The sequence below is a fragment of the Agelaius phoeniceus genome, chromosome 29, assembly GCF_051311805.1.
Source record: "Agelaius phoeniceus isolate bAgePho1 chromosome 29, bAgePho1.hap1, whole genome shotgun sequence".
Classification (NCBI taxonomy): Eukaryota; Metazoa; Chordata; class Aves; order Passeriformes; family Icteridae; genus Agelaius; species Agelaius phoeniceus.
In genome coordinates this window covers 3,109,846-3,135,771 of record NC_135293.1, presented here as the reverse complement: position 1 = coordinate 3,135,771, position 25,926 = coordinate 3,109,846, and the positions used below count along the sequence as shown (strand labels likewise).

At 46.9% G+C, this 25,926-nt stretch overlaps 1 protein-coding gene across 4 annotated transcripts; it reads left to right on the top strand.

Annotated features, from left to right (window-relative positions):
• Window positions 1-1,088: 1,088 nt before the first annotated feature.
• Window positions 1,089-25,396, top strand: MED26 (mediator complex subunit 26). 4 transcript variants are annotated; one of them, XM_054650156.2, is made up of 3 exons: window positions 1,089-1,416; window positions 19,770-19,844; window positions 21,133-25,396. In XM_054650156.2, exons 1-3 carry the CDS (start codon window positions 1,342-1,344, stop codon window positions 22,810-22,812), a joined length of 1,830 nt encoding a protein of 609 aa, XP_054506131.1. In that variant the 5' UTR covers window positions 1,089-1,341; the 3' UTR covers window positions 22,813-25,396. The 4 variants fall into 4 exon arrangements, with proteins under 4 accessions (XP_054506131.1, XP_054506132.1, XP_054506137.1 ...); XM_054650157.2 differs by lacking the exon at window positions 1,089-1,416 and adding an exon at window positions 8,025-8,126; XM_054650162.2 differs by lacking the exon at window positions 1,089-1,416 and adding an exon at window positions 14,011-14,998.
• The last annotated feature ends 530 nt before the right edge of the window (window positions 25,397-25,926 follow it).

The following is a 25,926-nucleotide window of genomic DNA, read 5'->3' as shown; positions in this document are numbered from 1 at the left end:
GGGTTTATTCTCCTTAGAAAAATGATGACTTCATGATCACAGGGAGTTCCACTGCTAAAGGAATTCAAGCAGTTTTATCACCCTGCACACACCAGAGCGAGCTGTCCCCACAAGACTTCAGCTGTGCAAAACCTGTGATTCAGCCGCTTAAAATAACGAAATCAGAAGTCAATCTTGAGCTGCTCTTAAATGCTGTGAACAACTTTTAAGTGCTTTGCTGAGAGGACCACAACACCCCTCACACCTTCCCGTGCCCGCAGGGGGTTTATTCCCCTTATTTATTTCCATTATTTATTTATCACCAGGGGGCCACTCTCCCCCTCAGGGCTCCCTGCCGCAGCGCCCTCTCCTCCAGCTTCTTCCTGCTGCCCCCATGTCCTCAGCATCGCCCCTGTCCCCTCAGGGGTCCCTGTTCGCTGTCCCCATGTCCCCCAGCATGGCCCCTGTCCCCTCAGGGGTCCCTGTTTGCTGTCCCCATGTCCTCCAGCATCGCCCCTGTCCCCTTAGGGGTCCCTGTTCACTGTCCCCATGTCCTCCAGCATGGCCCCTGTCCCCTCAGGGGTCCACGTTCGCTGCCCCCATGTCCCCCTTGTCCCCTCAGGGGTGCCTGTTCTCTGTCCCCATGTCCCTCAGCATCGACCCTGTTTCCTCAGCGTTCCCTGTTTCCTGCCCTCATGTCCTCCAGCATCGCCCCTGTCCCCTCAGGGGTTCCCGTTCGCTGTCGCCATGTCCCCCAACATCGCCCCGTCCCCTCAGACGTCGCCATGTCCCCCAGCATCGCCCCGGTCCCCTCAGGGGTCACCATTCGCTGTCGCCATGTCCCCCAGCATCACCCCGTCCCCTCAGGGGTCCCCATTCGCTGTCCCCATGTCCCCCAGCACTGCCCCCTTTTCCCCTCTCCCCGTGTCCCCCTTTCCCCCCTCACGGCGCCCCAGCCCCGCCCCTCTCCCCCGACGGCGCACGCGCGTTCCCGCCGCCGCCCGCCCTCCCCCGCGCACGCGCGGTGCGCGCCCCCGGCGGTGCGGGCGGGCGGGGGCCGGGGCGCGGCGCGCGCACGTCACGGCGTCGGGCGCGTCCCAGGGAGCCGCGCGCGGCGCCGGCCCTGCCCCCAGCGCGCCCCGCGTTCGGCCCGAGCGGAGCGGAGCGGAGCGCTGGGCTCGCCCGCTCCCCCCGGCCCCCCGCGCCGCCCCCGCCCCGCGGGGAGCGAACATGCTCCTCCGGCTCCCCGAGGCCGCCGCCGCCGGCGAGTGAGGAGCCGCCGCCGCCGCCGCCCCGGCCCGGCCCGGCCCCGCCGCCCGCCCGCCCCGGCCGCAGCCGCAGCCGCCCCGCTTCGCCCAGGCAATGACAGCGGCTCCGGCCCCGTCCCCGCAGCAGATCAGGGACCGGCTGCTGCAGGCCATCGACCCGCAGAGCAACGTGAGTACGGGCCCCGCGGGCCCCCGCCGCTCCGGGCCGACCCCCGCCCGGCGCTCCCGCCGCGACGCCTTTCTCCCCCTCCCGGGGCCTCCGGGGCTCCCGCCGGGGCCGCCCCGGCCGCCCCGGAGCCTCCGCTGCGGGCGGTAGCGCGGAGCTCCCGGCGCGCCGTCCGCCCGGGGTCCCGCAGCCGGCGGCGCCTCCCGCCCGCGCCCCCCGGGCCGGGAGCTCAGGGCCGCCCCGCTGGGGGCTCCGGAGGCCGCTCCCCGCCCGCCCGTGGCCGCGGCCGCCCCCGCCCCGCCGCCGCTCGGCGCCCCGGGCCCGGCCGGTGCTGCCCGGCCATGCGGCGGGCGGCCCGGCCGCCTCCCCACGCCAGGCCGCGGCTCGGGCGCGGCCTGCAGGGGGCTCTGGGCCGGCCCCGCCGCCGCTCGCCGGGACCTTCCGGGGCGCCCACCTGTTCCTCGGGCCCAGCGGCCGCTCCGGCCGCGGCCGGGGGCACCCCGGGCTGCGGGGACGCCGGGAGGGCTCCGGCGGTGGTTGCGGGGCTCTGGAGCTGCTCCAGCACCGAGCAGCCTCGGTCTTCGCTTTTATCCCTTCCTGCAGCGCCGTAATGAGCTTATGGGCTCCTTCTGGGATGTGGTGTAAGCACAGAAGTCAGCGTGTATTTTACCTGTAAGTGGCCTTAAGCGGCGGTTATCCAAAGGATCATTTGCTCCTTTTAAGGGTTTTTTGGCTCATCCGAGCAGTTCTCCGCTTAGGTGTTTATTACTGTGAGAGGACTGCAGGGCCCTCAATCTGTCCAATTTTTGAGTCTTAGATCAACAGTCACCGCCGCAGGATGCCAAGGTGGGTCTGTCTTGGCCATCTGCAGTTCGTGGGGGCAGCCTCTGGTGCATCAGGCTGAATGTGTACGTGTTATTTTAGGGGCTGGGGTGTGTGAAATGGTGCTTTGGTTCCATCAAAGTCATACCTGCTCCTGTCTGAACAAGTGCTTTTTTGTGATAGACCTGCATCAAAGTGCTAAAGTAGCTAATAAAGTTATTGTCATTTGGAAGCCCTCCCGGAGCAGCCTGCCTGTGTCATGGGGACTGAAGAAAAATCACCCTGGCCTTGTAGGTTCTGTAGAACTCCCTGGGCTGGGCATCTGTGGGGAGCTGCAGTGTTACACATTGGAGTAACAGTAACAAATCCTGGTGGTAATTGTGGGCTGTTAAATGTCAGCGTTGTCTGAGTTTGCAGTACTTTAACGTGGATCTTGCTGAAATGTCAGTTAGTGCACTTCATGAATCCTGTTTGCTCTGAGCTCTCTTTCTGTGGCTGCAGATTTTTCACTCTACGTGAGACCGAGTGCCAACCTACTTTAATAAAATTCTAGCAGATCTGTGGTGTCTTTTGACTTCAGAACTGTCAGCTGCAGTGGTTACCCTAATTCTGGTGTTACTTTGTCAGACACTGTGGCTGTGCAGAGCTAAGCAGCCAGGATGTCAATTTTGTGATGGATACTCCTCCCTTTCTCCACACGCTGTTGTGAGAGGACCCAAAATAACCGGGCAGCTCCCTGCTCCCAACAGGTCAGTAGCCCCTTAAGTTTAGGAGTGATGTATGTTAAATTATAATTCTACATACTTGATACTTATCCAGGGCAATAATTGGTGGCAGAAAAATCAGCCCATTGTTCCTAAGTGCCTGTAGGCAGGGTCTGTCTTGCAGTTTAACCTTTTCTTGGAGGAGAGCAGAGGTGGTGTTGCTGAGGTTCATTGTGCAGGCTCAGAGCTCAGACTCTTGGCTCCAAAGCACATGGAATATGTGGTGGTGTTGATTGTTCACTACCTGGCACATCACTGGCATAGAGGGAAGAAAAACTCACATTTTGAACACGCTTAAAAAGCAGATTTTGAGTGTAATCACCCTTGGGCACCATCATGAGAGTACAAGGAGCTGCTGTGCTGTTTTCCTGCTGGGAGAGCCAGTGCAGCCATGAGCTGCTGTGCCTGCAGGGACTCATGGAAAGCTCCAGCTACTTTCTGCTGGCTCTCAGAATCTTCTTCTGACAGAATTAGTCGTGTTCAAACCTACAGCAGACATTGTTGTCACTGACTTCCTCATTTACCAAGAAGGCCAAGCTTTGAGGCCTAGATTTAATTCCAGTTTTTCAGTGTAGTTGCTGTGTGTGTTTCTGGAGAGGCTGAAAGCTCAGGGAGGCAAAACCAGTCCAGTTTTATGGGGCTGAGGAGGGAGGAGATGCTTTACTGTAGGGTCTGTAAATTTAAACTTCACTTAAATTCCTTAACACGAGCTGCCATTGTGGGTATTTATTCCTGAGTTGGATCTTGGTCGACTCACAGGTCATGCCTTAAGTGAAAAAAAAAAAAAAAAAAAAAAATAGGACATAAGTTTCTCTACCTCTGTTGGGTTGAACTGGTCAAAATAATGGTTTCCCCAAGCTTGCAGAACCTGCTGGCCTCAGGAAATCATCTCCTGTACTGATTGTTCATCTCCAGCTGCTCCATAAAGCCCTGCTGACTCGGGAGCAATATTGAATTTACACATGTTTAGCACTTGAACCTCCTCTAGTAATTGCTGCAGAATATATTTATAACTTGGTTTCTCACACTTAGAGGTTACCTGTGTAAATTCTGAACTATTTCAAAGGAGACCTATAAGAAATAAGCTATTTTTAAAGGAACTTACATCATCCTAGAAGCCACCCGGGATGTCTGGTATTGTGTCTTCATTTATTCAGCCTTTTCTCCTCGAGGAAACATATGGGCAAACCACTTCTGCTCCATGACCTAAGCACTGAGTACCAGCATCACTTTCCTTCCAAGGCTTCTGTGAGAACATAGCAGGAGGTGGAGGAGAGCAGGAGTTCTGTTCTGTGAGGTCTCACAGGGGAGATGTTCCTTGATTCTGGTGGGAACAAGGCTGAGAAACCACCCCTTCAGAGCCCCTTTGCCTTGGTGACTCGTGCTCTGTGCTGCTGGGGGGGTTTTTTCCCTGATAAAGTCAGGAGTAATGAGAAATGTTGATTTTTTTGCTCTGTGGACGAGCCTGTCGTTTCCAGCCAGCTGCTAGAATTGTGCTTGCAATTAAATGGTTCCTCATGCTGAATATGTAGCAATCTGTTCCTGTTTTTAAATATTAGATAATAACTTCATTATTTGCCATTAGTACCCCTCTGTGACACAAACCCAGCTTTGGTTTGAGTAAGAGCCTGCATTGTGTGCTCCCTGTGAGCTTGGGCTTGGCTCTAACTCAGCCTGTGCTTCATGCAGTACCTCAGCTGGGCTTGCTGCAAGGACCTTCAGGAGTGGTCCAGGGCCTGAATTATTAATAATTAATTAGCCTGTGTGTTGGAATATCTTGGGTGGTGCATTGGCATGGCCTGATCTCCCAGCTGGCACGAGTTGCATGGTTAAAGATGCTTTAAAGGCTGTTTTCTCTGTTGGTTGTTTTACCAAGGTGCTGGAGGCAAAGCCCCCCTCACCAGTGGTACAGGTGCTTTCCAGTAGTGTCTTAAGAATGCTTAATAAAATAATAAATATATGTAGAAAGCAGGGGAAGCTGGTGCTTCACTTCCTGAGGGTCCCAGAGATTTCTTTGGGTGCAGAAATGTTACGTGTGGGCGAAAGTAGACTAGGAATGGCTCTTGCTTGAGCTTTATCCTTTTCTGTGAGCCCTAATGAGCTTAGCAGTTTTGAGGGAGGTGCAGAGAACCTGTTGTACCTCTTGCCCTCTTTGTCCCTTCCCTCACTTGCAGCTCATCTGGTTTGGAGCAGCCTCACGTTTTGTGCAGGAAGGCAGCAGGTTGTTCCAGCTGTGTGACAAAATGCAGGGGGTTGGGGAGCATTTCTTAATGTGCAAGGTCTAAGGTGTTGTTATCATGTCAAGCTTTAGTTTCAGATAAAGATTTGGGCCTGATGGAGAGAGTCCCATTGCATTCAGGTTTTTTATAATAACTTTAAATGAGGTCTGTATTTCTCAGTGTTCTTTATTACAAACACTTGGATTCACTTGAATTCACTGTGTGGGGGTGGTGATGCAGTTGGTTTGAATATTGCTTGTCCACTTCTTTCTGAAACAGCTTATTTGGTTTAGTGGCAATGCAGGCTGTCACTTCTTGAGAGGGGTTGGAAGGCTGGAGGTTTAAAAACTTCGAATTTGTTCAGTGCCCCTTGTAGCAGTGAGACCATTCTGAGCTTTGAGGCTGCCTAGACAAAACCTGAGTGAACAGAGATATCAGAGAGTTTAAACTGTGGGGTCAAAGTAAGGGGAATGCCAGACTGCTTTTCAGTTGTTAATTCCTTGAAACTCCCCAGGTTGCAGTGATGATGGCAGTAGTCATTTGCTCTGAAGCTCTAATTTGAGTGTTTGTTTCGGCAGCAGTGACAATTTAAATAACACCCACTTCTTATCCCTGCTACACACACACCCATTTTATGTGCACAGGATGGTGTGGTGAACTGAACTGAGGAATTGATCAGGATTTCAAGAAGAAAAAAGGCAATATATGGATCTTTTCCCAGGTAGTTTTTGATGTAGCTCAATTAGTTGATAAAACTCCTGGTGCATCACAAATAGTTTTGGCAGCAGAATTGGGTCCTAAAGTGTTTTATTGAGTCTGGAAGCAGAAAAGAAGAACATCCTGGTAGGGTGGGGAGGCCCTGGCTCCCTGGAAATGCCCAAGGTCAGGTTGGACAGGGCTTGGGGCAGCCTGGGACAGTGGAAGGTGTGGGAAGGGAATGGAATGGGATGGGCTTTAAGGTCCCTTCCAGCCCAGCCCAGTGTGTGATTCCAGGAGGAGTGGAATGTGGCTGCTTCCTGGGTGCTTCCCTGCTGCCTTGGGACCTGGCAGGAAGGAGGTGTTGCCACCTGGAAAAGTTAACCACGCCTGTCTGGGTTTTTTGAGGTGACAGTGGCTGCCTTATGGTTGAGTTTCACTTGCAGAGCCTTTTTTTGTTGCTGTCACTTGTGTGTGGCTCACAGATGTCTGAATTATCCTGTGTTTGTGGGCATGCAGCAATACAGGGGCTCTGAATGTGTCCTGCAATAACTGGGAAACATCTTCACAGCCAGCCAGGAGGATGCTCCTGAGTTGTAATTCATGAGTGAACTCTGCAGCTCAAGAGTAAACCACCACCTTCCCCTAACAGCTGTGTGGACAATGCTCCAAATGATCCAAAATTGGATTGATTTGGCTTGAACCCTGTGCTTACACCAGCTGAAGCTGCCAGTGGAGCTGGGAGAGCTGCTGGGATCACATCCCCACCTTCAGCTGTTCTTGTTCCCTCCCTTGTGCTGACCCAGGCAAGGAACTCACCTGGCCCAGCCCTACCTGAACAGGGACCCTCAGGGACCCTTCCCATGGCCCAGATCCTCCTGGGCTCAGAGAGGGGCAGTTGTGTGGCAAGGAGAGGTGACAGTGGGGTGGTGGCAGCTCAGGCTGTCCTAAAACAGCTTGAGCCCCCTCCCATTGTCAGACTGGATCATCAAAGAGCTTTTGAAATCCAAATGCTACAACTTTGCAGCAGGGACCCATCTGCACGTGCTGTACCTGGGCCCTTGGTGGGAAACAAACCCTGAAGGCTCAGAGGCTGCAGGGAGAGAACTCATGAACACATTTTTATTGGTGTAGCCATGAAACAGCTCCTCAATGGAAGAACCAACCTTTTGTAGGTAATATAAATATGGGGAATAACCTGTGGCAGTCACCAGGAGCCACAGCTTGGAACAGGCAGCTGCTGAGGGTCCTTGCAGGAGAGATGTGCTGGAACAAACTTCCCAGAAAGCACAGGACCCCTGGCTGGTGCTGCTCTGATTTGGGGTGTTCTGGACCCTGTGTGAGGCCATTTGAGTGCACCTTGGCACACCTTGAAGCCAAGAGAGCAGGGAGCTGAGCAGGCCATCCTGGCAGGGCTGGAGCTGGATGGGATGGGGATGGGGTGGGTATGGGATGGGTATGGGGTGAGTATGGGATCAGCTGGATCAGCTCCTGCTGCCAGGGCACTGACACCAGAGGGGCCAGAGGGAAACTCCAAAGCTCCCATGTGCAGAGGGACCCAAGCTGTGCCTTAGGGAATAGGGAGACTTTCAGTGTTTCAGCTCTCTGGGGCAGGGCTGGGAATTCCAATTTGTCTTTTTGGGGGGGTTTTGTCTGGTAAGTTGAGGTGAGCCCAGTTTAGGGGTGCTGAGGTGTGTGTGGTTGCCTTTTTTTGGGGTTTTGCTGTGGCCATATGACACAACAGCACTGTCATCCTGGCACCTTTGGCTCCTGATCAAAGTAGCTCCACTGCAGCTGAAGCTTTCTCTCCCTGTGAGATCCTTTCCCAGTTTCTTCAAGAAGCTGCTGCAGGTGGCAATTATTGTTTCTTTTCTTTTAGGAACCACAAAAGTTTCAGGAGAGGGCAAGGAGGAATTGATTCTGCCTGCTGCAGAAGTTTGATGTTAGTCAAGATTCACTGCTTTTAAGGCATAGTTACCCCAATACATTAGGCTTGGAGTTAAAATTAACTTACTATTAAATTACTACTTCAGTGTAGTTTTTTTTTTACATAAAAACATGTCTGTTTTGCCTGATAATATTTTGCTGCTATCTCTTCTCACCAGTTATGTGCTTGGTGATAACACCAAATACACTCCTTAGGTCTGTATAATGTGGTAGGATGTGGCCCCACTTTTACACTTGGTCTTTAAAGAAATAATTTAAGGTAAAGGTAAGTAAGTACCTCATATTCAATTTAATGTAAATGTAGGTTTGTTTATTCAGTGTTCTAACAGCTAAATTACTCTTTCTGAGGGTAATTCATGCTTTTGGTGTTTGGAATAATATTTAAGTGCCAGCAAATTGCTTTAATTTGAGGTGCAATCTGCTCAAACTCTGCAGAGAATTGGTGTTTTCAGGGGCACGGCTTTCACAGGGCAGCCGTGCGTGCCTGCGTGCGATTGTTAATATCAAAGTGTACAATTTTCAGCGTGTCCAAACAGTCAGTGGTAGCAATTTCTGCTGAGGAGTCACTGGATGTAAAACATAATTAGCTGTGTTTTAGTGAACAGAGTGGTTTCTAACCCAGCAGCTGGGGAGGAGGGATCCTGCATCCAAGGGATTCGGGGACACGCTCGGCTGGGCGTGTTTTCAAACTTGGAGCTGTGGAGACGACTGCAGAGGTGGAAGCCTTGTCTCAGAGTGACAGCCAGTGCTTCTGTGAGCTGCTTTCTCACATAGTTTCCATGCAGGATCAGCTTGCAGAGTATCACAGTTATAGTACAGATCTGGAGGGTTTGATTTTTATTTTTTTAAAGGAGTGTAGAGCTGTGGAAGGTAGAGGAACGTGGTGGTTTTTCTAGGTGGTGATGCACAGTCATAAATTGTCTTTGGTGAACAAATTTACAGCACATCTACAAATGTCTGTAACTCAAGCCATCACTTTCTGAGCAGGTCAGTGCATAGCACTCCTCATGCTCTGTAAATTAACTGCAGCAGGAAAGGACAGGGAATGTCTCTATGTAACTTGTCATCCTAAAAGTTCCAGGAAAAAAATATTATTTCAGTATTGTATTTAATCCTTTGAGAAACCACAGTTGATTCTTGAATGGAGTTGAGCACAGTGAGGTGGAGGAGGAGAAGATGCAAGAGGTGATGTTTCAGAATTCTTTGTGAAATTGGGTGCCTGCAGCTCCTGGATTTGGATTGATTTGGATTGATTTGGATTGATTTGGATTGATTTGGCTTGAACCCCTGTGCTTACACTGCTCAGGAGCCTGGCTGCATCCTGGAATACTCAGGGTCCCTTGTCTTGTGAGGAGGAGTTTGTCTGTCAAAATCGAGGATTTGGGATTTTGACTTCTGTATTCTCTTTGCTGGACTTTTCTCTATATAACTTGGCATCCTGAAAGTTCCAGGAAAAAATAATATTCTGGAGAAACCACAGTTGATTCTTGAATGGAGTTGAGCACAGTGAGGTGGAGGAGAAGATGCAAGAGGTGATGTTTTGGATTTCCTTTGTGAAATTGGGTGCCTGCAGCTCCTGGATTTGGATTGATTTGGATTGATTTGGATTGATTTGGCTTGAACCCCTGTGCTTACACTGCTCAGGAGCCTGGCTGCATCCTGGAATACTCAATGTCCCTTGTCTTGTGAGGAGGAGTTTGTCTGTCAAAATCGAGGCTTTGGGGTTTTGACTTTCGCATTCTCTTTGCTGGACTTTTCAAGACGAGCTTCCAAGGGGCTTAAGCCTCACTGAGCCTTTCTGAAGTGGAAATGGAGAGGTTTTTGCCACTAGGTTAGAAATAAGCAGGCCAGGTTGGGGGTTCATGAATGTTCTGCCCCATCCCTGGAAGTGTTCAAGGCCAGGTTGGACCAGCCTGGGACAGTGGAAGGTGTTCCTGCCCATGGCAGGGGGTGAAATGAGGTGTTTGAAGGTCCTTTCCAACCTAAACCAGTCTGGGATTCCACAATTCCATGTTCTGTGTTTAAATATTGAACAAATGCTGCTGAATCCCGGGTTCCCTGGTCCTGCCATGACCACACAGGGCAGTTGGCTGGAGTGGAGCTGCTTTTACAAACCCTGAGCTGAGAAGGCTCCATGCCCACCTCCCTTTATTCCCCAGCCAAAGGTAGAGAAGGCATTTTTGTTTCCAGGGAGCTGCTGAGGATTGTGCCACTGGCTGGAATGGCCAGAAATTCTCCAGGGATTTCTGGGGGGCTTTGCTTTCCTGACAGGTGACATTGTCCTGAGGTGACACAGCCCTCAGAGAGCAGAGGTGTTTGGAAATGGCTGACTGGCAGCAGTGTTTAATCTAGAATTTGGAGAGCAGTAATTCTAGGAGATGTGGAAATTGATTTCAGTTTTTTTTGTTCCATATCCATAAAACTTGTTTATGGTGGGTGCTGACAGGAATTCACTATTGGTAACAGTTGGTGAAAGGATACAGTGACTTCTGCACAAACTTTCTCAGTTTGTAACGCTATTTTGCTATTTTCCTCGGGTTTTGTGAACAAACACACCATGCCTAAACTCTCATGAGCAGTCACATGAGCATCTTGCACTTCAGTATAATAAATTAATATATTCCACAAAGAATTCAACGTTGTATTCACCTCAGCCTCCTCTATCATTTAAGTAATCAGCTGAGAAACTTCCCTAGAAATATGAGGAAAGTTGGCCTGCAGCATTTAAACTACACTGGGATGGTGATAAATGGTTTTACCTTTTAAAAAAGAGTGAAAATTTTGTATTGTGGGGACATCAGTAGGGCCTTTCTGAGTTGCACTCAGATATCAACTGCTCTCTGTTAACAGCTCTGGGCAGATACTTGAAGGGATGGGTAAAATAATATTTACTAAATATCAATAAAGGGGTTAATAATAACAGTATTTACTAAATATCAATAAAGGGGTTAATAATAACAGTATTTACTAAATATCAATAAAGGGGTTAATAATAACAGTATTTACTAAATATCAATAAAGGGATGGGTAAAATAATACTTATAAATATTAATAAAACTATTAAATGATATTTAATAAATATAAATAAAGTGTATTTTAATAAATATAATTTAGTAAATATTAAATATGTATTAGATTATATTTATTAAAATATAATTTAATAAATATTTAATAAATATTTAAGTATCTGGGTAGATACTTTAAAGGATGGGTAAAATAATATTTAATAAATAGTAATAAAAATATTAAATAATATTTAATAAACGTAAATAAATTCTATTTTAATAAATATAATTTAGTAAATATTTAATAAATATTTATTTAATGAATATTTAAGTATCTGGGTAGATACTTTAAGGGATGGGTAAAATAAGGGGAGGTACCAGCAGTGAGTTCAGGTGAGTTCCTTAAGCAGAAAGCCCCAAGATGAATCAGAAGGGGCACATTTTAAGGCTGGATTTTCTCCATATTCTGTATTAATAATAATAATAATCATCCAACTGCATTTCTGTCTCGTTGAAGTAGGACCAGTTGTCCCCGTGACTTTGCTTGCACAGCAACCTCATTTTATGGCTCTCTAAATTTTGGAGCAATAATTGTGGACTTCAGTTCGTGGCTTATAATAAATAGTAACTACCAGGATTTTCTGGTTGAAGTTTCTGTACAGGGGGAAGAGGAGGAGAAATGATTTTCCTGTAGGCAAGGAAAGTGTGTCACAGTTGGATGTGGGGTTAAGGGCTTGGAGGGTGAGTGTGAGGTGGCTGAAATGGTACCAGAGCCTGAGTGGGGACACAAACTTGGGGCATTTGGGATTTTTGGGATCACATGGAGCACAGTGAGGTTGGAAGTGGTGAATTTTTAGATCTTTTACAAAAGAAGCTGTTTCCTAGGGTTACCTGTGTGGATCTTTTTGAGAGGACAATTCTGAATTGCTGCTCTGAGTCCAGCTTGGATTAGATGGAAAGGGTGTGAGGTGATTGTGCTCCTTCAGTGTCTTCTGGCATGGCTGGGAGGGACTTGATGTGCTCCATCACCTTCCTGGAACAGCTCCTTCTGGACCTGTCTAATCTGTTCTTAAACCTCCAGTGTGGCTCAGGAGACTGTGGAGAGATTATTTGAGTGCACTGGTAGCTCCCTGGTTATTCCTGTATGCAATCAGTATTTGTCTTGTTGCAAATTAGGCCAGTGAGCATAAAAACAGTTGATTAACATTTCTTTATTATGACTAATAATGCAGAGGAAGGCTTGTTTCAAGCTTCATGTGTCTCTTTCCTATTTTTTCAATACTGTGTGAAATGAAAACTTCACTTTATGCTATTAACCACGTTTCCAAAACACGGTTATCCTGCTGTCCTCTGGCCTCCTCTTGGTGTATGTTCTTCCTGCACTGTTGCAGCTTGAGATGAAGATGTAATTCCTCTGAATTTGATTCCTCTGCCATTCCTTACAGCTTGGAAAAGAGCACTGAATGGTCTTGCTTGCAGTGTGCTGTGGTGGATGCCACCAGCAGTGGCAGTGCCTGCCTGGGGTTTTGCTCCCTGGTTCTTGCTCTGTTCCTTCAGCAGGAGCTTTTTACCAATTATTTCATTTATTTAACCTCACACCCTTTCCATCTAATCCAAGCTGGACTCAGAGCAGCAATTCAGAATTGTCCTCTCAGAAAGATCCACACAGGTAACCCTAGGAAACAGCTTGTTTTGTAAAAGATCTAAAAATTCACCACTTCCAACCTCACTGCCCTGCACTGTGATCCCAAAAATCCCAAATGCCCCAAGTTTGTGTCCCCACTCAGGCTCTGGTACCATTTCAGCCACCTCACACTCACCCTCCAAGCCCTTAACCCCACATCCAACTGTGACACACTTTCCTTGCCTACAGGAAAATCATTTCTCCTCCTCTTCCCCTGTACAGAAACTTACCAAATATTTCATGTAGCCTCTTTGGCTACTGGGCTCTTTAAAATCAGGCTCATGAGTTTTTATTTGTCCAGCTTCACAGTCTGGTGGGGTGAGTTTGTTGTGGGGTGTGGAAAGAGAATTTGGGGAAAAGAATTCATATTGCAATGGATCTTTGTACATCTGCAGCTCAGGGCTGGCACTGCAGGCACGTTTCCTATGGTGTTATACAAAATGTTTAGTAACTGTTGAAGCCAACAGGTATTTCTTTCTGTAGTAACAAAAATGCCTTTCAGTTCCTGGCTAATAAACGTGAATGGAGAAAAGTGTTTCACTGTTGCTGTTTTCTGTTTGCCTTGAAGACATTTTCCTGTAGCACAGGGAGCTGGAGGTGTGTCCTGTCTTCATCACAATCTGTATTTTACTGCCTCTTGTCCCATCCTCCTTTAGTTGGCTGGTTCCCCCTGCCTTGGCCCAGCCTGGAGTTTGTTCCTGCTGTGCCAGGGGCTTTGGGTGCCTCTCTGGGAATGGGAGGGAGAATCTCTCCCTGCAGAGCTGCTGATGGCACTCCCAGCTGCTGGGCATTCCTGTCTGGAGGCCCTTGGTGAGTGCCAGGGCAAAATGGGCTCTGTGCTGGCAAACTCGTGCCTGCTCTGGTGTCTGCCCAGCTCAGGGATGTGCATGGGCACTGCTCAGGGAAATATTTCAGCTCCACTGGTTCCTTCACACTGTGGAATTGTATTTCTGACCTTACCCTCATTTGCTGATCCTGCCTTTGTAAAGCATATACAGGAAAGTATCTGTGTTATGTTAATTTGGCATTAAATTAAGCCTCAGTACAAATAAAATATATGCAGATTGGTTTGATTCTTTAAAGTAGACCTGGGAGTTTGAAATCTGGAGGTGCAGATGCTTCAAGGAGCATTTCCTCTACCCCTTGTTTTGCAGCATAAATTTCTGATCAGTTTTCAAAGCATGAATTTCTCTGTCATAGAAAATTCTCCAAGTGAATGACTTTCAACTCAAATAATTGATTCCTTCATGTTTAAAGGTGTGTTTTACCAAGTACTGTTAGAAAACTGACCTCCACCTTTAAGAATATTTTTTTGTGTACTGGTTAATATCGGACTTTTGCTTGGCAAACTGACTTTCAGACATTTTCAATAATGTGAGCAAAGTAGTATTTAGTGTTTTACCAAATACTATTAGAAAACTGACCTCCACCTTTAAGAATATTTTTTTGTGTACTGGTTAATATTGGCTCTTTGCTTGGCAAACTGACTTTCAGACATTTTCAATAATGTGAGCAAAGTAGTATTTAGTGTTTTACCAAATACTATTAGAAAACTGGCCTCCACCTTTAAGAATATTTTTTTGTATACTGGTTAATATTGGATCTTTGCTTGGCAAACTGACTTTCAGACATTTTCAATAATGTGAGCAAAGTAGTGCATGGTCATCTTTTTGGTATGTTGTGTCTGTGAATAGTATCTGGTGTTCCCTATCTTTAGACAACATCATGTCACACTGGGGCTGGGGGGAACTGTTAATAGATCAGCTGCAAGGGAACTGAACTAAATACCAGCAGGTTGTAACCTGAATTCTGACTTGGTGTGTTTGGTCTGTACCTCTGAACAAATGACATGACAATTTGCTGTTGGTGCTGTGTATTGTCAGTGCCTGCTGTCTCATAGTTCCTACACAAAATGCTAAATAAACTCTGCACTGCTGTATTGCTGTTGTCACGTTTCAATAAAGCCTCCTGAGAATAGCAACTTTTCTCTCCTCACTTTTTATTCCATGTTTTAGATGATTGTGCAGTGAAGTTGGTTTTGTACAAAAGCAGTGCTGGGGCAGGGTGTGACTCTGAGGGGGGACCCTGGTCTGGGGCAGGAGCTGCTGCAGGTGGCACTGAGAGCTCCAGGAGGAGGAACAGCAGCCCTGGAGCCTGCACTGCACCTCCTGGCCATCAGCTCTGCCTCCCTGGCCTCTCCAGCAGGATTCACCTTCAACCTGGGATCTTCTTCAACATTTTCCTGCACTCCTTGAGGAGATTCACGGCCCTGGAGCAGGGGGAAGACAAAAAGTGCTCCTGTGAACTTCTGTCTGGACCTTACTACCACCAGAAACCTCCAGCTTGGACACCTGGATTTGTGTTTGTAGGAGGACAAAAGATCTGTTCAGTCTCCCACAGTGTCTCCAATTCTCTGCTTGCTTCTGTCACGCTGCTTTGGTGCTACAGGTGGGACAGTGTTGCAGAACTTTCTCTGAAACCATCAAAATTTGGAGTATTTATGGATATTGTGATGAAGCAGTTGAGTGTGATGGCAAATCCATGTGTGTTGTGATACCTGGGTGCTCTGCTCAGCATGCCTGTGGTGGAGTCAGGCTGTGATTGTTGTGAGCTGGGATTTCAGGAGGATGATGATGTTCCAATTTGGTTTTAGAGGATTGTCAGTGATGGGCAACTCCAGGCCAAGTTTAAGTTATCCTTTAGAAACTTGTGAAGGCTCTAATGTGACTCAGAAGGATGATGTTACTGTATGAAATGATGACTTTTGAATTTTGTGGTTGAAAAGAGCCTTTCTACCTGAAAGGCAGGAATCTGCATGAGCAAGGGGTTTTTTTTTGGAATTGTGCATTGAGTTTTTCATGTTGCACACAAAGAGCTGCTCCTTCTGCTCCAGGTAACTCAGAGCTGCTTTGTCATTTATCACAGTCTAGTCAGGCATGCAAAGATCTTTGGAAACATCCCTGTGAAATATTAAAAAACCTGAAATCATTGCTTTATCTGAGTATCTGCAATAGAAAGTTCCTGTAACATTTGATTTCCAGGCTGCAGTGAGAGCGTGCAGGTTGTGCTGTGTGTCCAGGCAGGACAGGAAGGTGTTTTAGAGGTGCTCACGTTGGTTTTGGGGTCTGGGCTGGTGTGTAAGCAAAGGAAGGGAATCAAAGCATCCCACAGAAAACACATCCCAGCAGCTGGAATTGGTGGTAGGGCTTGTATGGATGCTGAGCTTGGTGCTGCTTTCAGATTTCCTGGGGGAAGTGGAGCTGGGAGGGAGCAGCTGTACCTCAACCTTCCCCAAGCCCCTTAGAATTGCTGTGTAACACCCTGAAATTAGTCACTGACTGAGTCCTGCTTTATAAATGCTGAAATAAGATTAAGACAGCAGTTAAGAAAGGAAAATGAAGCTTCTTGATCTTTTCCTGAGAGTTCAGAAACCCCTGCTTTTGTCTGAGGCTGGAGTAAAAGCATTCAGTGCTTAACTTGGAAAAGATCTCAGCAATAGTAACTCCAGAGTGTGGCTGCATGACTTAAGGAGCCTTGCATGGAATAAATAAGATTTGTTTTCTGTGGCTGTCATTAGGCTTGGCTGGAAAGGATTATCGTGGATGACTCAAAGCAGATGTTCCCCAGGAAAGTTTGGAGTGAATTAGTGTGTGTGCCACTCAGTGCTCTCAGCATGGGAGAACTTGGAGCACCTTAGCAATTCCTTAGCAATTCCTTAGCAATTCCTTAGCAATTATTTTGAGCTGTTTGCTGCAAGCTCCTAAATGGGGGTCCTGGAAGTTGTTTTGGGGGGTCCTAAGGGGTTGCAGTGTGAGCAGACAAAGGCACATAGAAACCAAAATGCAAATTCCTGAGTTGCTGAGCTGGGCAGTTCCAGCTCAGTGTCCATAGGGAGCAGGGCTGCTGAACTCCCTGTCCTGCTCTGCTCTGTGGCACTTTACCTGGCTCTTCTGTTCCCAATGAGCATCTTCAGTAGCCCTTGGTGTTAATTAATGATCATTTCTGGTGCTGCTCAAAGCAGGTTTGGTAACATTACTGTCACTTTGGTTATGTGACAATATATGAATTTTATTGTAACCATTGAATTGGTGTGCAGGATGGGTGTGCTGCTGTTATCTCTACAGTGAACAGGTGATTTTGAGGTGTTTTGGGAGATCCTCTTGTTTCTATCACTGTATTTAACTGCACAACAAGAAATTTCATAATCTGTGTTATTTTAAAATAATCAAATACGATTTTTACTATAAGCTCCTCTTTATGCCACTTTAGACAAAACATTCTGAAAAAACCACACGAGGGGAAGGGAGGACAAGTTGTTGAACATTTTCTGTATTTATTTTCAAAGAATTAAGCTTCCCTAGAGGTCAAAAAAAAGAGAAAATGAGGGAGAGGAGCTGCTGGCAGTCGTGTGGGGTGTGAGATGTTCGTGCTCTGCTCAGCAGCTGCTCCGTGACAGCGCGTCCTCAATCGGTTACAAATGTGTGAGGAATCCAAAAGGGGTGGTTTGTGTTCCTGCAGGAGCTGAGGCTGCAAGGCCACTTTCACTGGCCCCAATTGGCACCACGTGTGCCCCAGAGCAGGGAGGGAATCACAGCCTGGCTCTGCTGCTGGGCTGCTTTGGGGCATCCTCTGCTGGGTATTGAACAGGGGCACAGCTGAGACTGGAAATTCCCTGAGCAGTTCCACCTCTCTGTACGTGTGTGTGTGTGCACATCTTTCCTCATCTTCACCCTCTGATAGCCAATAACCCTTTTTTGCCATCAGATTTTCACATAGATATGAATATTTGGTATCACTTTCCTCATCTTCACCCTCTGATAGCCAATGACCCTTTTTTGCCATCAATTCTTCATTTAGAAAATGAATATTTGGTATCACTTTCCCCATCTTCACCCTCTGATAGCCAATGACCCTTTTTTGCCATCAGATTTTCATGTAGATAATGAATATTTGGTATCACTTTCCCCATCTTCACCCTCTGATAGCCAATGACCCTGTTTTTGCCATCAATTCTTCATTTAGAAAATAAATATTTGGTATCACTTTCCCCACCTTCACTTTCTGATAGGCCAGTGACCCTTTTTTTGCCACCAGATTTTCATGTAGATAATGAATATTTGGTATCACTTTCCCCACCTTCACCTCCTGGTAGGCCAGTAACCCTTTTTTTGCCATCAGATCTTCATTTAGATAATGAATATTTGGCATCACTTTCCTCATCTTCACCTTCTGGTAGGCCAATGACCCTGTTTTTGCCATCAATTCTTCATTTAGAAAATGAATATTTGGTATCACTTTCCCCATCTTCACCTTCTGATAGGCCAATGACCCTGTTTTTGCCATCAGATTTTTATGTAGATAATGAATATTTGGTATCACTTTCCCCACCTTCACCCTCTGATAGTTCAATGGCCCTTTTTTTTTTTTGGCCATCAGTTCTTCATTTAGGTAATGAATATTTGGGGATTACCAGTAACTGCAAAAATAATTGTAGCAGTTAATGGTGTGTGCAACAGAGCCTTTTTCACTCTGGTAATTCATAGTCTAAAATACGTGTTGGGAAGGAGAGTATCATGTTTTGCAAGTTTAAAAATATTTGTCTGGAAACTCCCAGAATTGAGCTTTAACTATTCTAAGGGCTCTGGTTGTAAAAACTGAACAAAACAACCCTGATGTTGTGTATTGCTTCAACTGTGGTGCTAAACTCTCCTTCCTGGGCTCTGAGGGCAGGGCAAGGGTCAAAACATGGAAGAAAGTCAGAGCACTGAAGTGAAATAATAAGAACTAAAATATCTCAGAATAGGTGCTCTTGCTGCTCTAAAAGTTAAGCAGGGTTTTACCAGGCCTGACCTCATGGTAGGGCTTTAAATATCTGCAGAATGAAGAAAGAACCAGGACAAATTAATTCATCTTTGGCCTGGAGTTGGTTTTACACCCTATAGGAGTTAGAATCATTCAAAGCCTGCATTTAAATATAAATTCGATAAAAGTGAATCATAAAATCAGGACGATACCTCCTAAATAACAGAAAACTCCCAAACAGCCTTTAACAGTCCTGCAGGGATGGACTAAACATGGTCTGAGGCCAAGGTTTTCTGCAGGGAGGAGGGGATCAGCTCCTGGTGTTCCTGTGGGACCTTAGCAGAGGGGTAGAACTGACTGGAAAAGCCAATTCTGACACAAATCAGTGTTTTTAAGAGGAGGGGTTGTGCTGGGAGGGCAGAGCTGCCTGGTGGTGATGATGATGATGATGATGATGAGGTTTCAGGATGATGTAGGATCCCTGCAGAGGTTCTTGCTGAGAGATTTTTCTCACATGCACTTCACATCCAGTTGAGTCATAAATGCAATTAAGCAATAAATGAGACTGTGATTCAAGTTTTCCTTTGCTTATCTTTTAAATCTGTCTCCAAAGGTGAATTAGAAATTCCAGGTTTCAGCTCTCTTAACATCAGGTAATGGAAACAAAGATCTCTCTATAGGATCATAAACTGGTTTGGGTTGGAAAAGCTCTCCAAGATTAAAAAGTCCAACCCAGCCCTGCCATGTTTACCCCTAAAACATGCAGTGGAAACCAATGATGGGAACCATTCAAATCCCACATGTGCTGAGGATGTGATCAGAGAACCTGATGCTCACCTCCTGAGGGGATGAGGGTTTGTGCACTTCCTCCTCCCCATGGCCAGCCCCAGCTGATGGTCTGGGGACACCAGCCCTGCCCCAAGGAGGGACCTGCAGGCTGGGACTCCTGTGTGCAGAGGAATCCCAGGAAAAGTGGGATTTCCCATCAGGAAAGGTGGTTCTGGGAATGGACTGCAGAGCAGTGGCCTGGGTCAGTCTGCAGTGGAGGAGGGAGCTCCACATGGAAGGGTTCAGCTCCACATTCCCACTGCTGCTCCTGCTCTTGCTCCCATTAGGTGTGCACAGGTAATTGATGATTTGCAGAGGGGTCTCAGAACTTTGTTTCTCAGTTTTATTGCCACTGTTTCCTTGGGTTTTACATAAGAGGGTGTTTGTTACAGCTCCTGCAGTTTCCAACTAGGTCAGTAAAAGTGTCCTTGTCCCTATTCCTTGAACAATCAGCTCCCTAAAGCCAGACAGTCTGATAGCAGTTTGTGATTAATGCTCCCAGCAATTATAAAGTGGAAGGTCTTAAATTACATTTGTTAACTAAGACCAGTACATGAAACATGAAGTGACTTTGTCTTCCTTGTTGCAGATCCATAACATGGTGGCAGTGCTGGAAGTGATCTCCAGCCTGGAGAAATATCCCATTACCAAAGAGGCACTTGAGGTATGTCACCCTCTGAACATGATTTTTTTAAATGTATAAAAGGACTTTGCCCTGCCTTTCCAATTTCCATCCGAGCTTTTCTGGAAACAATAGATGGATTGCAAAGGATTCACAATTAAGATATTATTTTGTCATCTCGCTGAACACAGGGATCCTTTCTGGGCCCAGATCAGTATTCTGGGCAGCACAGTTCCTGTTTGTGCAGGGCACTACATTAATCATCACTTGCCACTGATTAATTCTGTTGTACTCAGCAATATCACCCTGCACTTCTGGTCACCTTTGTAGACATTTGGTGACAAAACACCTAAAATCTGAAATAGGAAAATTAATCTTAAATGCAGATAAGCAGATTTCAAGGCCTGATATTTGTGGTGAGGTCAGGTGTAGAGAGAGCTGAACTCTCACTGGTCACTTGTAGAAACAGTCCAAAGAGGTTTTCTGGGTGAATTATATATTTCTTTTTCACTCCTTGTATTGAAATTAGCGGTGTTCTTGCTTTTAACTGTTGCTTAATTACAACTCCACCTGTATTTCAACATATCTATGACAACAGGTTGCATATTTCTCTCACAGTCTGGTCTGTGGTCTCCTTTGAAGTACTTTCCTTAAGAAATCTGACTTGTGGAACAGTTCTTTGTTTTCAAATGTGCTTTGGGAACAATCAAACACTTCCTTCCGCTCACGAAACCACCTTGGGACTCCCTGGGAATGTTGTTTAAATGGCTTTTTCATACATTTCCACGAGGCTGGGGAATGAAGGGAGAGGAGAGAGGTGGAGGAAAAAGGTAGGACCCAACTCACACCTGGTAGTCAGGTTTGTCAAATGGAAATTTTTATTGTTAACAAGTTGCTGTAACAGGCAAAGATCCTGGAATTCTTTTCTCTTGGCTCTCTCTGCAGATCTTTCACTTCCCTTGTGATAAACACACACCTTTGGGTGCTGCATTTCCCCTCGAATCTGAACCTGCACCCTTATTCTTAAAGGTTATTTCTCATTAAAAAATTCCTTCCTGATGTTTTTCCCAGCTCTCCTGCTTTTACCAGGGAATAAAGACAGCATGACTTGAAACCTGCAATCAGTTTCATGTGGCAGAACACTGGCCTTTCCAAAATCCTTTCCAAAATCCTTTCCAAAATCCTTTCCAAAAACATTAATTCAACACTTAAATCTTTAGTGTTTTTAACCAGGTGTTTCTCAGGGGTGAGCATTACAAGGCAGAACCATTCCTTAAGGATTTGGCTTGGCATGATACATGTTTGTAAACCACCTTGTCTGTCTTTGTAGGAAACCAGACTCGGGAGGCTTATCAATGAGGTGAGGAAGAAGACATCCAATGAGGAACTTGCCAAACGTGCCAAGAAATTGCTGAGGAATTGGCAGAAGTTGATAGAACCCGTAACCCAGAACGAGCCAGTGCCAAGGGGGCTGCCCAACCCGCCAGGATCAGCAAATGGAGGTGCCCACAACTGCAAACCAGACTCCCAACTTCCTGCTGTGCCCGGCGCCAAGCCCATCAGCGAACTGAAAAGCAGGAATGATATCCAGAAACTCAATTCTCCAAAACCAGAGAAACTGGGAAATAGGAAAAGGAAAGGTGATCACAGGGATGGGCATCAGGGCCCTCCTCCCCCAAAGGTCTCCAAAGCTAGTCATGAAGTATTACAAAACTCTTCACCCCCTCCAACCAATGGAATTGGAGGTAGTCCTGAAAATTTTCCTAGTCCTGTAGACATAAACCTACATGCAGGGCCCGAAAGCAGCAGGACAGATCTCAGTGAAAACGATAAACACAATAAGATCCCAGTAAACGCTGTAAAACCTCACACCAGTTCTCCAGGACTTGTAAAACCTTCAAGCACTTCCTCGTTACTAAAGACTGCAGTGCTTCAGCAGCATGAGAAATCAGAAGAAGCCACGGGCCCCCACCAGCCCAAGAGCCCACGCTGCTCCTCCTTTAGCCCCAGGAACGTTAGGCATGATGCTTTTGCTCGGCAGCACACCACGTACTCACCAAAGGATTCGATGCCCAGTCCATCTCAAAGGTCTCAGTTCGCGGACGCCGCGCCGGTGCCGTCGCCGCCTCCATCCCTGATGCAACCATCCACGCCTCCCATGCCGGCCAAGAGACTGGAGTTCCCTCCTCAGGCGGCCCCCGAGGTGGCACAGCACTGGCAGGAGCAGCAGGGAGCCCCCGAGGGCCAGCACAGGCACACAGCAGGGACACTTCAGCAGCACACGGCCCCCGGCTGCAAAGGCCACCCCGGGGAATCACACACGGGCTTCCCACAGGACACTTCCAGAATGGACAGTGATGATGCTGCTTCAGGGTCTGATAGCAAAAAGAAGAAAAGGTACCGACCCAGAGACTATACAGTCAACTTGGATGGGCACGTGATAGAAGGGGGTGTGAAACCTGTGAGGTTAAAAGAGAGAAAACTCACTTTTGATCCCATGACAGGACAGATAAAACCTTTAACACCGAAAGATCCTTTGCAGGTAGAAATCCCTGCACTTACTGAACAGCACAGGACAGAAACGGAAAAGCAGGAGCAAAAACCCAACCTGCAAAGCCCCTTTGAACAAACGAACTGGAAAGAGTTGTCCAGAAATGAAATCATTCAGTCATATTTAAACAGACAGAGTAGCTTGCTGTCTTCATCAGGAGTACAGACTCCAGGAGCTCACTACTTCATGTCTGAGTATTTAAAGCAGGAGGAAAGCACTAGAAAAGAGGCTAGAAAGACTCACGTTCTAGCTCCTAACAGCAAACCTACAGACTTGCCTGGGGTCACCAGAGAGGTCACGGGCGATGACCTCGACAGAATACGTGACCACAACTGGCCGGGCGTGAACGGTTGTTATGACACACAGGGTAACTGGTATGATTGGACACAGTGCATATCCTTAGATCCACACGGGGATGATGGGAGATTGAACATCCTGCCTTACGTCTGCCTAGACTGAGAGCAGTTCTGCTGAGCACGCTTTGTACACCTGCACTTAGCAGAACTGGCAGACACGATGCCACTTCCAGCTGGAGAGAGCCTCCTGTCCTGGACAAACAGGCCCCACGAGCAGAGGGGGGGAGGGAGCTGGGCCTTTCCAGCTCCTTCCTTTAAATTCTCCTTTTTGTGAAATGCTGCTACCAGTTTACTAACAATTGCAAAAGGAAGGCATACGAAGGTTTGATCAGTTGAGTTTAAAACTCTTATAGCGAGCCAGCTATAAAAAGTGTTAGTCCCCAAGAAGTGAAGAGGATTTCCAGCACTTTCTGAATGCCGGAATCTTATTACAGGCAGGTACAGAGAAAAAAAAAAAAAATTGTGGAAGTTACCTTAACAAAATATGCATCTATTTATTTGACTTGATTTGGGTTTTTATTTGGCAGTGAGATATTCGAGAGACAATGTGCAAAAACTGTAGTTTTATTTCTATCACATCTCTGAACATGATTGCGTTATTTAAGAGTCATGTGGTACGGAGATTGGGTTTTAAACAGCAGGTGTTGCACTGCAGGCTGGGCCACCAGCTTCAGCTCAACATTCCATAGGCATCCACATATTTTAGTCTGGTTTCAGTTTAAATCCAGTCTCTGAGAAATGCTGCAAAAACTAGATGTTTAACGATATTTTTTGATCCCACCACCACCAGCCAAATATTTTTCCTCCTTTTCCCTTCCTGCAAACTTATAGGTAAAAAACAAAAAGACAAAAAAAACAAAAAGACAAAAAGAAAAAAAAAAAAGAAAAAAAAATCACCTTTTCTAGAATCTAAATGTAATGAGGGTGCTACAAGTTTGTAACTGTACTGTGAGAGGGAAAAAGGAAGCCTGTTTGTATGCTGGAAATATACTTGTTACCATTCCTTTAGATATTGTTTGCCTTATGGATATCCATCATAAACGCAATTTGCAAAAACAAAGAGCCTTAGTGAATGTACAGTAACTAGACTTCTGTGTTCCTGGGATGCAGAAGGGAGCAACTTTGCTATTTGGTCCTTTAAGTGGACACGTTGTGATATAAATGTGGAAATAAAAAAAATTTGCACAAACCAGTTTGTGAATTATTTATATACACACTCCACTCATTTTCCCCCCCTGAGTCTGCTCAGTCCAGCCCAGGCAGGGGAGCCCTGGCAGCAGGGACCCCTCAGAGCAGGGAGGTGGAGCTGAATCCCTTGGACACTGCCCCAGGGAGAACAGGAATGTCTTCCAAGAACCTCGCTGTGCTGTCCAGTCACACAGGGTGGATCTGTTTTAACTCTGGAGACTGATAACCCAACTGCTGATAATGTACCTCAAAGTCTAAAGAGATCAGATTTCATCTTTGTAATGTTTTATTCCTGTTTGTTACAGTGCTTTCTGAAGCAGCCTGGGGTGTAGAAAGTGAAGGATTATTTCTATTAACTGTACTTGCTTTAATATTTGGGACTGTGTTGTTTGATGCAGTCCCCACTGTTGGGCTTCTGTTCAGAGGGTTGGGGAGGGGACACTATACCAAAAATATTCCTGGGTTTAGTGATGTTAACTCTGTTAACTCATCTGTGCTGGAGATGAGCCCTGGCAGGAGCTGTCCTGCCTTTGAGGGCAGAGTTGAAGCTCTTCCCTGATTTTTCAAAGGAGGGTGCTCCTGGCCAGGCTTGCATGGTGTTGGTTCATTCCCTGGAATACAACTGATGAAGTCTGGTTTATTTTTAAGTCATTCTTGTTCATCATTTATGATCTGACTGTTACTGAAATGTGTGGGTATCTCAGAAATAACAATGTCTGTGTGCTTCCATTTCTGAAATCTGAGGTCTGAGAGTGAAACCAGAAGTGGTTACCAAAAAATGCATCCAAGTATATTTTCAGGTTACTTCCATTTTGTCCTCCTGCAGTTGCTGAGGTTGAGCAGTGTGGTTTAGAGCTGGGGAAAGCTCCTGTCTTGCAGCTCACATTTGATGGCAGAGGGCTAAGCTGCTGGTCATTTTGGAAATGCTTAAGTTTTGTTTCTGTAAAAAAAGTACTGTGCATCTTATCTCCTCCTGCCCTTTCTCCCTCCTTCCCTGAATGGTCCCATTTAGGAACAGGGTCCGTGCTCTTTGGAGGCCTTTGAATTCAGGAAATGACAAAGTATTACTTGATAAATTCCATCTTTTTCTCCACTGCTTCCATTTCTGATGCAATTGATGGCCCTTGACTGCACTGGGTGAGGTGATACCCAAAGCTCATCACAGCTTTCAGATTCCACCCAAACTGCCTGTGCTGGTGCTCCTCGCTTTGAGGAAGCATCAGGAATCAGACCCAGCCCTTTCCCTGGTGGTACAAAAACTGCTGGAGAAATTCCCTCCCGATGCAAGCTTTAAATCTTGTTCCTTGCTGAGTTTGTTGCTGCTGTAAGGGGTCAACTCACTTGTGTGTCCTCCAGGGTGAGATGAGGCTTGACAATCTTTATTTCAGCATGCCAGTATAACCAGTTCTGTGAGCTCCAACAAATGTGAATAAGTTTACAAGGTGATATTTTTTTGTCAATTTTGTAAACAAGTTCAAATGAAGTTTACCATGTGCGTACCTGCTGTGTACTCTCATTTGTGCATGACTCAGTTTCTCTGCTACTGCTTTCTCCTACCTCTCTCACAAAATTTCTCCTTCTAATCCTAACACCTGAAGTTAAAACGCTGCCATTTCTTCCTTGTCACCGGATGACACGAAATGGCGCATCAGCAAATTCTCTGGGGAGTTACCATCACCTAAAATCCCTGTTTTTATGGCCAAATTCATTCTGCAGAGGTGTCTTTGACATGGTGCATGGATGAACCGGGCTCTCCAACACCCCCTCCTGCCTGCCAGGTACTCACCCATCCTTTACCCCGGCCGGCGCTCCGCCTTCCTCGCTTTAGTTTTAAAGGTCGGGAGCGCTGGTCCCGGTGCCTGCGAGCCCGTGACCTTCGCTCCGTCCCTGCCCTGGCGCTGCCCGGGGCTCCAAGGGCCGCCGCGGCCTCCCTGGAGGCGGCTCCGCTCCCTGAGCGCCGTCCCGGGTCACAGAAACCCCCGGAACTCCACGGCCCCGGAGCCGGCACCGAGAGCGCGGGGACCGTGCG